At 56.2% G+C, this 15,562-nt stretch overlaps 1 protein-coding gene across 2 annotated transcripts in view; it reads right to left on the bottom strand.

Annotated features, from left to right (window-relative positions):
* The window catches only part of STX1A (syntaxin 1A), an 88,035-nt gene extending 72,600 nt beyond the window's left edge, over positions 1-15,435 (bottom strand). Inside the window, exon 1 of one of the 2 annotated variants that reach the window (XR_013927058.1) lies at positions 15,333-15,435. Coding sequence is in view for 1 of the 2 variants with exons in the window: in XM_080380516.1 (XP_080236642.1) it covers positions 15,333-15,362 (30 nt within the window). In the remaining variant the exon portion in view is untranslated. The remainder of the gene's footprint in view (positions 1-15,332) is intronic. The other variant, XM_080380516.1, reaches the window with a different exon arrangement.
* Positions 15,436-15,562: the final 127 nt, after the last annotated feature.

The following is a 15,562-nucleotide window of genomic DNA, read 5'->3' as shown; positions in this document are numbered from 1 at the left end:
AAATTCGGCACTTTGCTCTCACACCAGGTCCACACGAGCCTCTCCCACTCCCCACCAATGGTCACAGCCCAGCACCAAGAGCCAGAGCACGACTCAGGCTTAGCACACAGCTGGGTGCACAGTCAAGTCCAACACCAGCCACACGGCCTCAGGGCCAGGATATGGCCACGGGCTCTGTTACACCCCTCCTGCACCTCGATGCCACCAGGCAGCGAGGCTGGAGGGACCTGCACCCTCTCCTCCTCCCTGTCCCCTGCCACTGCTGCTCCAACCTCACTCAGACCCATCTTAGCAAAACAACGGCGGTTGCCCTCAAGCCCCAGCTCCAGTGCTGTGTCACTCGTTCAGCCTGCGAGCCAGCCTGGCTGCACCAGCATAGTCACCACTGGCTGTAAGCAAAGGTCCACTTGGGGTCTACAAATGAACCCAGAGCAATGCCTAGAGCTGCTCCATTACTCCCAGAGCACCACAGGTGCTTCCCCAGCACCCACAGCCTGTGAGCAAGAAGACACACCACCAAGGTTAAAAAGCATCATCTAAAGCTAGGAAGGATGCCTACATGGATGAATGCCTGCTACATGGATGTAGCTACCATTCAAGTTTGCATTTCAGTTTACATGCCACTAGAAATCACACTTGGTTTGTGCCATGCTTGATTTTAAGCATCAACTGCCTTCAGTTAAGATGGGTGGTACCCCATCTTACAACACCCTTAACTCCTGCACAGAGCGAGGGACATTTTGCCAGCACACACAAACAGGCACAGTTTCTGCCTGCCTTACGCTGGCATTATCCAGCGCACGTGGTCACAAACTCCCACCTACATGCGGCTCCAAGGACCTCAGAAATACATAAAGCCAACAGAGCCTGGGGACACACGTTGCGAGTGATGGAAGATGCAGCCACCAAAGCAAATGCCACTCTGGACACACGAGCTCCCAGGTCACAGCATCCTCCTTCCCACCACCCTGCCCAGCCTCTTCATATCAGCAACAAGGACATCCCTGACAGCCCCCACAAGCAATGGTCTCCACAGGTGGGATTTCAGTGGTGAGGTATCTTCTTCATTAGCTCAGAGCAACGATTAGGCTGCTGGATGGCGAGCTGCATTTTGGGGAGGTTTCTCAGAGGAAATGAGGCTGTTTTTCCAGTTGACCTCCTGCACCAACCGTACCACTGCTGTGCTCCTTCCAGCCCTGCTGACTCCAGCACCATGTCATGAAGCTTTTCCTCCCACCACCCGACCCATCCCCAGCACCTGCCACAGACAGACTGGCTGTTCCCTGCACCTCAGGGCACGAGGCCCCGCACATCACCCTGCCTGGAGGCAGACCCCACAGCGCAGGGGCTGGTGGGGGTCATGGCAGCACTGCAGCCCCGGTGAGGGCAGACAGCCTGCGGGGCTCTGTGTGCAGAGCAGCTCTGCCAGGGGACACAGGGGACAGTACCCGCCTGCAGCCCTGGACCACCTTGCCATGCACCCAGCAGGATGATCATCTACAGAAAGGGATCAAAGGAAAAAGGGGTGAAAAGCAGCCCTGAGGAGAAGGACTGGGACAGACTGGTGGGTGACAAGTGGGACATCAGCCAGCAACGTGCACTTGCAGCCCAGAAAGCCAAGCACCTCCTGGGCTGCATCACCAGCAGCTCATACCTGGCAGGGGTCAGGGCCAGGTGGGACGGGGCTTTGGGCAGCCTGGGCTGGGGGGAGGGGGCCCTGCCTATGGCAAGAGGTTGTGTTACAGATTTGCTAATAAGTTAAGATTGATTGACTTTATTTGATTATTTGATTTTATAAAATTATTTTATAAAATAGAAATATAGAAGGATAAGAAATATATTTTAATGAAACTTATAGTTGCACAGTAAAAGCTGCTATGAGATCCTCTGTACATCCCGTACCAAGGCTAGAAGAATGGGCTAGAATCATTGTTAAAACTTAGGTAATAAATTTAGGGTTTGAAAGGTTTCTTTGTATTTGACCAGTCTTCTGTATGTAGAAGTGTATTGAAATGTCAGAATATAGGATTAATGGAAACTGGGGAGAGTCGACTGGAACAGCTTGTGGTTATCTGCCAAGAAACCGTGAACTTTAGTAAAAGGTAATTCGGGCAGGGGGAGATCGTGACCACTGACTCATATACCACCTACCCAAATTGTACCCCAGACCCATTTCTAGACCTTTCTAAGCATTACTGCGCAGAATCGGATATAGGAGGAGAATATGTAAATGATTTACGGGAAATATTATGATTATGCATAAATACTTAATGAATATGTATGAATAAGTTCTATATATGGTGTCCGATTTTGAGACTTGGTGTGCGTTGATCGTGAGAGGACTCGCTCACGCACCTGGCTGTCAATAAAGAAGTGTCTGCTTATCTACATCACATTGGTGTTGATAAATTCTTCATTCCGAGATTTCGGTAACAGTTGGACTGGATGATCTTTGAAGGCCCCTTCCAACCCAAACCATTCTGTGATGCTATGAAAGCCCCCTCCCAGGGAGATCAACTATGGTAAGCACCAGGGAGCCTCTGCAGCCCTGCACAGGAAAAAGGCACCTCCATCACAACTTCCCCCAAGCCTACAGCAGCTTTTCTTGCCTTCATTCTGGCAGGATCTTAATATTCAGGAATTCCGAGCATCTTTTTCAAGCCTGTGAGGAAAGCATTCCTTGTCATTAATTTTAAATGCAGGTTTGTCCCATGACCAGGCAGGCCAGAGAGTACTGGCAGCAGAGGAAAGGCAGCAGGTTAGCATGCCACCCACGAAGATGCCCATCTCCTTGTCACCTCTTGTCTGTCCCTTCCACATGCAAAATGGTCCTGGCTCATTGCATGCAGGATGCCACACCACTGCTTGGTCCCACCCCTGCTGCCCATCAGACCCTGCCGTTTGTTGGACCCAGAAATCCTGGAGGAAGGCAACCCAACACCCAGGGAGAGGGTTTCTGCCAAAGCCACACACAGCCTTGTTGGAGGCACTTCTATTTTCAGGGCAGCTTGCCCCCCAGGCACAACAGAGCGCTGATGCACAGCCAGGGCAATGGTTATTTAGGGCAGGCACTGAACGCGGCACTGCCCTGCTGTGTGCGGGGAGAGCAGCACAAAAACCCAGCTGGAAGCCCAGCAAAGAGGAAATGAGAAGGATGGAGCCTGCTGGTCAGGAGGGCACATGTCACTCTGGGTTGGAGAAGGGCACCATCTGTCCAACCCACGTCACTGGAAATACCCTCCCTGCCACACCGCTTCCCAACACACAGCGTGTCCCAACACACAGCGTGTCCCAACACACAGCGTGTCCCAACACACAGCGTCAGGCGGATCACCTGGCCCTACCACCCCTGACCTGACACCCCTGCGCAAGGGAGGCAGCAGCAGCATTAGCTAAGGGGCTAACCAGGACTCCAGGGGGAGAAGATGCCCACAGGCAGGCACAGCCCCCTGGGATGCAAGGCACTGAAGGGTCACCTCCTTCCAGCATCTCCCTCCATGCTGAGGCTTGGACCAGGCACACTGCCAGCCCTCACAGGCACTCTCCCCCCAGGCTTGAAGTGTCTCCCCATACACTGCTGCCGAAGTAGAAATGAAACCAAAATACCTTTCCTAAGAAAACCTAAAGTGTCCACCCACCCAACAGCGTTTTGGCTTCACACATCCCAGTCGTGAGCATCCCAGGCTTTCAAAGCCACATGGAAACCTCAGGTCTAGGTCAGAGCTACCTGCTGGTGCTGTTCAACACAAGCAGCAAAGAATTCACAGCTCCCAAAAGCCCAGGCTTGCCTGCCAGCAACAGGCGAGGAGCATGCACTCCCGACACCATGCAAGAACGACGGGCACGCCATCCTCCTGGTGCTTCTCAGCTGCCGAAACAGGCACCCAGCTATCTCTGCACCCAGTATCTCTGCACCCACTGGGCGCAATCGACATGCTGCAACCTCAGGCAGCAAAAGCTGCCCCAAGACTCCTCACGGGGCAAGAGGAAACAGAGCCACAGCAAAGCACTGCAAGTCTACGTGCCTCAGGTGAGACTAGCTCTGAAAACGGCTTACAGCAGGCAATGAGCCCAAGTTAATTAGCACAAGCAGCCAGCAAGCAGCTCCACTGCTCTGAAGCCTTGGTGGGTCTGGGGCATTGCCCCCTTTATGTGTATAGGTACCGTAGCAGTGCTGATCGCTGCCTGCATCACTGACATGTGGGTCCTGTGCCACTGGCACATCTGGAGCAGAAGGGCAGGAGGGTTTTGATCAGCTTCCCTCAACACCTGCTCCTGTCTTGGGCACTTTCAGGCAGCACTGGGGACCCGGGGTCTCTGGGCTTCTGCCTCCCACATAGGGTAGGTGAAGATAACCCTTCTTTCGCAGCATTTTTTATTTCTCCAGCCCACCAGAGGCCAAGCAGCAGGCAGCACCGCAGGCAGCGTGCCAGCAGCGGGGATGGCTCTGGGAGCCGCTGCCTCACCGATGCCTCCCAGTGCTGCTGAGTGCAGGGAGCGGGATGGGGAGGGCAGGTCTGCCAGAGCTCCTTCAGTGTTAAAGGATTCAGTGTTCACCTCACAGGGTTAAAGGTGCCCCTCCACAAGGGCCAAAATGCCAAGAGGAGGCTGAGGCAGAGCCGAGCTGCAAGGCAGCGCAGTGGATGGGAAGATGGTCCAGAACCCCAGAGCATCCTAGCTCTGCGAGTTTTGCAACAAGGACACCACTAATAAACTCATCACAAAACAGATTACATCCCTTTGGTTTAAACCAGCCCCATTCCCTCCGCAGGCACTTGCTGCAAGATGGCAGAAGAGCACAAACTAACCAAAAGGACTGGAAGCCTGTTCTCCCCTGAAAAGCAAGAGGCAGCAGGCAGGGCAAGCTGCAGCCAGGCACAATGAGGTCGCTATTATCTCAGCAGTAGCTACACGCAGGCTTTAGCTCCTGCCCTCCTCTGTTAGCGTTGCAGATGAATTTGACCATGTTCAGATGCATCTGCGGCGCTGGTACAGGCAGCAGAGCCATACCAGAGCAGAGGAGCAACGTGCCCCGCTGCCACTGAGCACTTCTGCATCCCAGGGGACTGTGCTGACCCCCTGACATCCCTCCACCGAGCCCTGCCGGTGGCCATCCCCGGCCCGTGTGCACGAACAGGCAGCAGGCAGAGCCCCAGCCCTGCCTCCACTCAGGGCTGAGCCGTCCTGCTGCCTCCCATCCCCACCAGAGATAAGGAAAGCTTCACAAAAGCACAACAAAAGGAAAAAGCCACGACAGCTGCTACCCCCCCTTTCAGGGACCATTAAGTTAAGCAAAAAAAAGGCTTCAGCTCTAATTGGTGCAGGATGCCGCTTGCGGACCTCTCTTCCAGGCTGAATCTGTTGGGTTTTTTATTTACTGGACCACACACACACCGACCTACCCAGCCTGAGAAATTTCAGCCATCTGGGCTTGGCTCTCCTTACAAAATGACCCACCTTTCTGCCCCAAAACCAAAGCACCTCATGGGACGCACAACACAAGGCTGCTCTGTGGGGGGACGCTCTCTGAGTAGCAGCGTGTCATGGCCAGGACTTCGTCCCCACGTGGAGTGGCACATGGGGGTCCAACACCAGTCGCCCTGTTTCCCCTGTCCAAATCCACGAGCCAGGGTATTGCCATCAGCACATCAGGGCTCCTGCGGCAGGTCCTTCCCACGGCTCTGGCAGGCAGCTGCACACACTACCGAGAAGGACGAGGTCAGAATAACTCAGCAGCACACTGCGCTGTGATCTCTTCTCTGCCATCTTAAAAAGCCTACAGGACACGTATTAAAGCACACAGATGCCCAGATCCTTGGAAACACCCCAGCCCAGCACTGCGATGCTCGGCAGCAGAAGAGCAGCTCGCTGTGGCTCTGCTGCTGAAGCTTCACACGAGCAAGGTCCAAAGCACCCATGGGTCTCCTACCCAGCCAACTATCACCACCCTCATCCTGGGAGTCTCCTTTGATCCTTCACACCTCTGGGCTTGCGTGAGCATTTTGCAGCAACCAAACCAAGTCTTTCCTCAGGAGCCCAGAGGCCAAAGTCCTGCTCCAGAGGGTTTTCAGGAAGGTGGTGTCAAGGCTGAGGATGAGGACAGCCAGAGGATCTGCCCCTGTGAGAACCCTGGGGAGCTGAACCACCTGAGACCACGGCTTGAATTACCTACAGCCTCAGTCCTAGCATTTTTTGTAGACTATATATATAGTACAGCTATGCAGCAGAATAAACTGGGTATTTTATAGCACACAGGCCTCAACTCAGCTATGTCCAATTCCAATATTCACCAAAACCAGCCCATACTTCCCACTAACAACTTTTTGATGAACAAAGGTTCAAGGCACAATGACTTTAGCATGAAATCCACATGAGTCAGTAAGCGTTTCTAATTTCCAACAGTAGCAGTGCAAGGGAGAGCAAGATTTCCGAGAGTTTCGTCCTTAGGTGTTGGTTTCCATCACTGCAGAATTACGATACTGGCCTTTGGCACAAAGCCCAACCTTTTTATCAGAGCCATGGTCAACTCTCAAGCTCTGTTTTAGAGGCAAGCATGTAAAAATCCACTTAACGACTAAGAACAAATGTCAGAGGTGGCAGAGGTGCCACCATACTGCAGTGGGCAAAAAGCTGAGCTCACGGACCTCATCCTGCGGCTCTAGAACAAGGACAGTACTATGATCTACCCGAAAGGCATCAATACTTTACAGTCAATACTTTACAAATTTGCAATCGTGGCTAAAGAATAATTTGGGTGAAAAACAGCAGACAAACTTAATTTATCTGAAATAAATTTCTTAACATCCTTCTGAGAGTGGCATCATCCTCGTTATGCTTATTGTGTGGACCAGAGCTTCACACGCGCAGCAGAAGCACATGCAGCCACAGCACTCATCTCTCCTCTCCATCCCGCTGCATATTCACCAGGGTCAGCAAGTGGAGAGGTTTCTGCCAGGATCACCACCATGCTTTGGGTGTCCGAGTGCTCTGTGATCAACAACAAACCCTGGTGATGCTCACCAGTGACCATGAGGTCTGTACTGGGAAGCTGCTAGTGAAAAGAGAAGGAAAGCCTCAGGCAGAGGAGGTGACGCAGGTGGCACTGCAGCTCCCACTGGCCCGTGTTACAAGTACATGAAAATCAAGGCAGTCAGTAAAATGGTTATCCTTCATGTCAGACTGCACTGCCTACAGACAGACACTCACGGAACATGTCGGTTTGGAAGGGACCTTCAAAGATCCTCCAGTCCAAGCCCCCTGCCACAGGCAGGGACATCTCCCACTAGACCAGGTTGCTCAAATAGTCATGACTGCTCAAACACGGGGATGACGTTTCTTTGGTGTTCTTGCCTAGGTCATATAAAGGAACCTCACCACCGAGGTGAGACACCAGCCCCACCAGAAGGCAAATGTCTCCTGCAAAACCAAAACAAACGGTCGTTTCATAAACCACAAACCCAAAGACTGACAGGACTTGATGGAAGATCTGAATGCAATGACAGAGAAAGGAAGACACCACCAGAAAACCTGCAGCAGACACCACAGCAGAAGTGCTGTGTGGCAGGAAGCGGCCACGGCTGGCAGCGAGCTGCTGAGAACTCGTGCGACAACACGGGCAGAAGATTTTACTTTTAATTATTTTTTAGTTAGCTCCCATGAAAAGAAACCCAGGTCCGTAAGTATCCACTAGAAAATGAAATACCACACTAATAACAGAAAGCTCAGCCCCATCTTGCAGCAGATGTTGGCAAAGTGCAGCCCAGGCTTGTCCCCTGCACCCGACGGTGAGTGCTAAGCTGCCAGCGGACACCAGAGGAGCAGCAGCAGGGAGGAGGAACCTCATCCATCAGCAGGAGAACACTGGTCTAAGAACAAACACACACAGATAATTTTGGGCAGGAGATCTGGAATTTTTCTACCCAGTCAGGAGCTGATCTAGTGGAAAATGTGCCTGCCCACGGCAGTGGGGTTGGGCTAGATGATCTTTGAAGGTCCTTTCCAATGCAAACCATTCAACGATTCCATGACTGTGGTCCTGCAACAGCTCTCCAATGGCAGCAGCGACAAGCAACTTCGCTACAACAGGCTAAAAGACATACAGGCTGCGTCCCCAGCAGCATCACCAGCAGTTCAAGGGAGGGGATGCTCCCCCTCTGCTCCGCTCTCCTCACAGCCCCCCGCAGCGCTGCTCCAGCTCTGGGGTCCCCAGCACAAGGCAATGGCTTTGAACTGAATGACGGTGGGGTTAGGTTGGACAGAGGGAAGGAACGTTGCACCACGCGGGTGGTGACACGGGCACAGGCTGCCCAGAGCAGCTGTGGGTGCCCCATCCCTGGCAGGGGTCAGGGCCAGGTGGGACGGGGCTGGGAGCAGCCTGGGCTGGGGGGAGGGGGCCCTGCCATGGCAGGGGGGTTGGACTGGGTGGTCTCTGAAGGTCCCTTCCAACCCAAACCACTCTGAGTCCACGACACACCACAACCTGTCCTCTGCTCACAGCTGTCGGTCTGCTCCTCCGTTTGGGGGGCAAGGCAGCACCCACATTTCAGACACCAGTCCTGCTGCTGTCCGCGGAAGGCTGAGACGCAGACAGCCTGTGGCACATCACCCCTGCCCTCTCTCCCCTCCTCCAGCTCAGCAAAACTCTGTAATCCTTGTGCTTCCAGAGTTGCCTCGTTTTATGTTTTTTCTAAGTAAAGACTGTCCCCTTGGCTTTATACCTTGCCTGGTCCTGACACAGCATCGCTCTGTTTCTGTTTCCCACATCATTCTCCTCTGCTTGCCTTCCCCTCCCCATGCATCTCCTCTAAGCTAATCCTGCGGATGCCATGGTCCAAGGACATTCAGCTGTCCCCTGCCGTGGGTTTGCTCAGGTCACCCGCCAGCCACCCGCAGCCAGGATGTGACTGCACACTCTGTCTTCCCACATCTTCCACTTGGGCTCACTCTCCTCCTTTCTGCTAATATACATAATTTTCTGGAAGTAGCAATTTATCACAGTACTTAGCTTAATGAGCCTTACTGTACATGTTCTGCCTGTAGTGATAATTTTGCATATTTCCTGAGAAATCTTGTTAACAGGGAGATACATAGCAAAACAAACATTTGTATAGCTTCTGAGCAGCTTGCACAAAGACACAGACACTTGCAATTAAAACAACAGGCACTAGTCTAAACCCCTTTGGCTGGAGCCCTTTTAGATACCCACTGCGCAGCCAGCATTCACGGCTTCCAAATGCAACGTCTCATTGCTCCTCGGTGTCCACGGCACCGCGCTGGGTGTCAGGAGGCAAACGGTACTTCTGCATTCAGGTTGACTTCAGTGGCACCACCAAGCCCCCACCACACCAGACCTTGACATCTCCAGCAGACACCAAGGGACCCCAGTGCTCAGCGACCCGCTCTGAGGCTGGTGCCGAGGGGGCTGAGCCGCCCATCCAACAGGCCATCCCCCCGCAGGGTGCAGACCCCAGTCTTCTCCCAGAGCGAGGACATGAAACACCATCCAGGGCCAAGCCAGAGGCTGGGCTTTGCATCCCACTGCGTTCAAAGCACATCAGAGAGCCTTCCCAATTTTCAGCTTCCTTTGGCTTGCCCTGCTTGGGTGGGTGTGCGCTGTGTGCCGGGACCTGCCACAGAGGGACCGCAGCTGCCGGGGGGCAAAGCGTTGAGACAGGGAGCGTGCAAGGCGGGCACTGCAGGCTCACCCTCACCACCTCCATTACCTTCTGCCTGGCTGACAGGCCCAGCAGACCCCAAGGAGCAACGAATGAGCCACGTCTCACCCCCTCCTACTGTCCGTGACGGGAGGGAGGAGGCGAAGCAGCCTCCGGGCCGAGATGCACCCACAGGGCAGCGAGGCAGTGGGGCCAGGCAGAGCCCAAGGGCGGCCCTGCTGCACAGCCTTCCCAGCAGCTTTGCTCCTTCCAGCCCCCAGAAAATCAGCTTTTTGGCATCACTGCCCACCCCACTGACTGCAGCCAGACCCAGCAGCTGTGCAGGCTGCGGACACGCAATACAGAGCCACCAGCTGTCACCTGCCACGTGACAGCCCCGGCTCTCTGACAGGCAAGGGAAGAAGTGAAGCTGAATTATTTACATGACCCTTTTGGTTGAATAGAAGAGCTCGAAAGCACGCCCGGAAACCAAGAGGGTTAAAAAAGGAAAGGAAGACAGCATTAACGTAGCTATCTCTGGGGTCAGCGGGGACTTTTGCATTGGGGGTGGCTCCGGAAAAGCCCCACTACCCAGATGGAGACCAACGAGACCCAAGTCCTGCTGTAAACATCAACTTTGGTCAACTTCACATTTGTGTCCTTGAGAGAGAAATCATCAGTGGGAGCTGCACGGGATTATTAACGAGAAGGGATGGAGCAAGGTCTGGCTGCAAGTCCTGGGGAGCTGCGTTGCAGATGCAGCTGCCGCAGGACACAGGAGGGTGGATCCACGAGCTGGACCTGGAGCTGACCTCACTTTCTCTCTCCTTTTATTTTTAACTGACACCTCCCCACAACTCCCACGGGCAGGAGGCAGCGCTGGCAGCAGGGACGTGGCAGACAGGCAGGAGCGGGGGATTTCAGCCGGCTGGGGAAGCCGATGGCACGGCACAAACACAGGGACGCGGCTGGAGAAAGCGCCTGGAAATGGCTGTTGGAGAGCAGCGACAGGCACAAGGGGAAAGGGCCCCGCAAAACCATTCTGACCATTTCTGCAAACTGGAGACGTGCAGAAGCGGGTCTGGTTTTGCACCCATGCCTCTCCCATTTGTGTGCATTGGGAAACAGCTCCTTACCCAAGAACCTGGTTTGATGAGAAACAAAAGCTAGATATGAACTCTTCAAAGAGTTCTGGCTAGACAGCAACTCTTCAAACCCTGGTGGGATTATTCTCAGTTAACACGCATTTGAGTGAGGCAAGCCTTTAGACCCCTGGGAAGGTCACCAGAAATGTGACCATCACTCTGTACACTTGCTTTGTTGCAAGCAACCGTTGAGGCTTCAGTCTTACAAGCACCTCTGCAGCCACCCAGTCTTAGACAGATGATCGGTCCCACCACATAAGACCTGTGCTGGGGGGGGCAAATGGGGACCTCCAGACCAAACTGTCCTTCTCCTGTCACCCATCTGGAGAAGGTCTTTCTCACACCGGGGGAGCTTCTGCCAGCACTGAAACCTGCCAGGCTTGGACACTGTCCCACAAGTGTGGTGGCCTTGCCAAACCTCTCCCCACAGAGCCTGAATCCACGATTTGGGCAGTGTCCACCCTAGCATCTCAAGGAACATTTCCATTGCATAATTCCAAGCTAAAACATCAGGCAAGAGCTGTCTAGTAGGGAACAGGGAGAGGATGTGTCAACCAATAAATGGTCCTTCCCAGCCCAATTAGAGCCCAGCGACTGCTGCAGTTACCAGAAACGGGTAACTATTGGAAATTCTGCTAACTGGCAGAAATGTTGACAGCAGAGTCCGATCCTCCCAAAATCACCCAGCCACATGCTTCCTAATGGCCGGTAACACCATTACACCAGCAACAGCAACCCTGACCTGAACCATCTGTGTCCACCCAGACACCAGCCCACTGCACACCTCCAGCCCCTGTACCCGCTCAAACTCCTCTCTCCTGGCCCGGGCAGGTAATTCACAGCAGCCTGCAGTGCCTCAGCATCCTCTCATTGCTTCGGCAACGGGGAGCAAGTGCAGGGAATTGAGTCTTGCTGGAAACATCTGGGACCAGGGGCTGCCAGATGTCCCTTCATGGCATGCTCAACAGCAGACTGTGGGAACAAAAGTGCACCCTCAGCAAGTTTGCAGGTGACACCAAGGTGACTGGTGCATTCAACGTGCTGGAGGGAAGGGACAGCATCCAGGGGGTCCTGGACAGGCTGGAGCAGTGGGTCCACAAACATCATGAAGTTCAACCAGGCCAAGTGCAACGTCCTGCACCTGGGTCAGGGCAATCCCCAGTATCTGCACAGACTGGAGGAGGCATGGAGGGAGGGAGGGACGAAAAGCAGCCCTGAGAAGAAGGGCTGGGGGCGATACCAACGACTGACGAGTGGGACATCAGCCAGTAACGTGCACTTGCAGCCCAGAAAGCCAAGCACCTCCTGGGCTGCATCACCAGCAGCTCAAGGGAGGGGATGCTCCCCCTCTGCTCCGCTCTCCTCACAGCCCCCCGCAGCGCTGCTCCAGCTCTGGGGTCCCCAGCACAAGGCAATGGCTTTGAACTGAATGACGGTGGGGTTAGGTTGGACAGAGGGAAGGAATGTTGCACCACGAGGGTGGTGACACGGGCACAGGCTGCCCAGGGCGGCTGTGGGTGCCCCATCCCTGGCAGGGCTCAGGGCCAGGTGGGACGGGGCTGGGAGCAGCCTGGGCTGGGGGGAGGGGGCCCTGCCATGGCAGGGGGGTTGGACCGGGTGGTCTCTGAAGGTCCCTTCCAACCCAAACCACTCTGTGATGCTGTGACACTTGCACTTCTCCCTCACCTCCTCCCCATATCTCTCAAAACATCATTCACATTCATAATTGTTTTACCATTTGGACCTGTCTCACACCCTGGAAATCCTAACATCTCACCCAAACTGAGGTGTCATCTCCCAGGCTGGATGGTGCAGCGTGGGACCCTCGCAGTCCTGCACATATACACCATCTCGTCCTGGCCCCGCAGCACCCCAGCCATGGCACCCCGCTCAGCCGGGACAGCAGAGCCCTTGCCCACTGACTAGACTTTCAGGCTCTTCCTCCAGCAGCTGACGGCTCTTCATAATGCAGCACCCTCAGCACCAGCTCTCCTCAAGCTCTGGATGACAAAACACAAGCAGAGCCTAAATAAAGACATTTTGGGTGCCTAGAGCACAGGGAGAAACAGCTTAGAGACCGTCCCAAAAGCAAAATAAATTATTTTTCAGGTACATTTTTTCCCATTGCTGCTCCGTCACCAACACTGCAGAGGGACAACCACAGCAGGAGGGGCTGCTTTTGGGGGTTTTGGGGAAGGGGACCTGCTTCAGATGGGCAGGAAGCGCTACCTATGGCACCTACCCATGAGCAGCTGAGGACAAAGCTCTGCAGGTCTTGTTCTGGGCATTCTTCACAGCCAGCTCTCGGCTGCTCTGCCTCCACAAGAGGACATTTTTCAGCTGTAAGCAAAATTTCCTGCCCCTGGTTCAGAGCAGGCTGGGGGGGCAGTGCCACCCCCGGGGCACTAGATAAGCTCAAGTGAGTTTGAACATGACCAGAGCAGGAAGGTTCAGAAAAGAGACAGGATTAGCATTTTGAATTTCAAGTACCATCTTAAAAACCCCATTAAGACATGAAGCTCCTGTTCTGCACAGCAGTGAAAGCCCTGCATCCCTGCCTCAGCTCCAATAATGCCAGGGTTTGGGGTTTTTTGGGTTTTTTTAATTCTTCTTTTTTATCACCCCTGGCAGAATTTCCACACCGTATTAAAATGGGAAGAAACTGGCCCAGGCTGTTAATAAGGCTGGCTACTGGCAGCACAGAAACAAGCCCAAACACTCCCTATACCCCATCCACTGCAGCATCTCACTCCTCCCGGGTGACTGCCACCACCGAGGCTGTAAATCCACGTTTCCCACACGCGCTGCCCCACTCCCCGCAGCACTGCCAGTGTGGGCACCTGCTCAGCTCCACGGCATCCGGATGCTCCAAACCAGACCTCTATCCCCAGGGCTTCCCAGATGCAGCAGGGAGCCCCGGGGAGGATGCTGCACCCTTCGGCATTAGGCTGATGAATAAGGATCATCAGCAGGAACGAGACGAAAACACATTTTTTTTCTTAAGACATATTTCAAGGAACGGAGACATTTTCAAACACTCTACGGCATCGCTTCTCAGCCAGCACCGGCTGCCAAGAGGACATTCATGGGGCTGGTTTTTACTATTATTATTAAAAAGCCTATTTTCCAATCCCATTTCACAGCACTGTTGGTGGTGAAAGAGCCCCCTGTTTGGGTGCTTTCCAGGCGCTCCGGCTGGGTGGGGGGTGGGTGCCGTTGTTCTTTATATAGTCCCTTCCTCCTCCAGCATCGACAGCCACCCCTCGGCCCCTTGCTGGCATCCCCCCAGCTCCGGCCTGGCGTTTTCCAGACCGAGCCAAACTGGTGGATCCCGGTGCGGTCCCTGCGGGGTCCGGCCAGCTCACACCCGCCCCCGCTAGCCCTGCTCCACGCCTGGGTCGCCCCCTCCACTTTCTGCAGGTCACCCCTCCCCCGAGAGGCAGCACAGGCAGCACGGCTGGACCCCTGCTCGCCCCCCGGGCGGCTCGGCAGACCCAATCGCAAAGGAATTAAAATAATAATAATAAGGAAAAGCAGCAAAGCAGTCGCTGGTGTGATGGCACGAAGAGCAGCACCCCGGCATTTCAGGCTCTCCCCCGCCGGGCACCCCCCGCAGCGCACGCTGCGGAGCCCGGACCCTCAGCGCGAGCCGAAACGCCCCCACCCCACGGCGGGAGGGGGGCCCAGGGGCAGCGCGGGGATCCGGCACGGCACGGCACGGCACGGCGCTGCTCTCCGCCAGCCAGGGCCCCGCGACCCGCGGCGGTCCCCGAGGGGCTGCCGCAGCCCCACCGGCGAGGCAGCGGCCCGGGGGTACCGGGCCCGGCGGGCTCCCTGGGACTGGCTGCTGCTACAGATGATGCCCCCCGCCCCTCTCGGACCCCCCGCCCCGCTCGGACCCCCTGGCCCCAGGCGGCCGGTCGCAGCGGCAGCACCGGGCCGGGGCGGCGGGGGGGGCAGCGGCCCCGCGGGCAGGCGGCACCCGAAGGGCTGCGCGGCCCCGGGCTGTCCCCAGGCCAGATGACATCAGCAGAGCCAGGAGGATGAAAAAGCAAAACGGGTGCAGAGCGGGGCGGGAGGCGGCACGGCACGGCACGGCCTGGGCCCGCCGCTCGTCCCCCGCCCGCAGCATCCCTGCCGGGCGCTGCCCTCGCTGCTCCGGATAAAAACAAACATTTATTACGCCCCCCCCCCCCCGCCCCAGCTGCGATCGCTTTCAGCCGGTTCGGCCCCCCCGGGCAGCCGGTCGCCCGGTACCGGGGAAAATGGAGTCCCCCAAGGCAGCGCCCGCCCGGCGCCGGGGCGGGGGGGAACCGAAGCGGCCCGCTGCGAGGGCGGGGGCGGGGGGTGGTCACAGCCCGGGGGACCCCCATCCCGCCCCGACGCCCCCGCGAGTGCTGCACCCCCCGCTCAGCCTGGCACGGAGGCCCCCGGCCCAGGCGGGTCCACGAAGGTGCAGGCCGGGCCCCGAGCACGGGCAGAGCCGCTGCCCGCCCCCCGCCTCCCCCCCCCGCCGCCGGCGCCCCCCACTCACGGCGCGCAGCTCCCCGGTCCGGTCCTTCATCCTGCCCGGCCGCCGCCGCTGTCTCTGGCCGCCGCGGGGAGGGGCGAGCGCGGCACATGCGCGCAGCCGGGCGGAGCGGTTGGAGGCGGGGGGGCTCGGGGGGTCCCGCCGGGCCGGGGCCCGAGGGGTGAGCTAGGGGAGGGCATTGCCCGAGGGGGTACCGGAGGGGGCGCATCTTGGGGTGACACTGGCGGGGGGGG

This window comes from Falco punctatus, assembly GCF_963210335.1.
Source record: "Falco punctatus genome assembly, chromosome: 1".
NCBI lineage: Eukaryota > Metazoa > Chordata > Aves > Falconiformes > Falconidae > Falco > Falco punctatus.
This window is presented reverse-complemented; position numbering and strand designations above follow the sequence as displayed.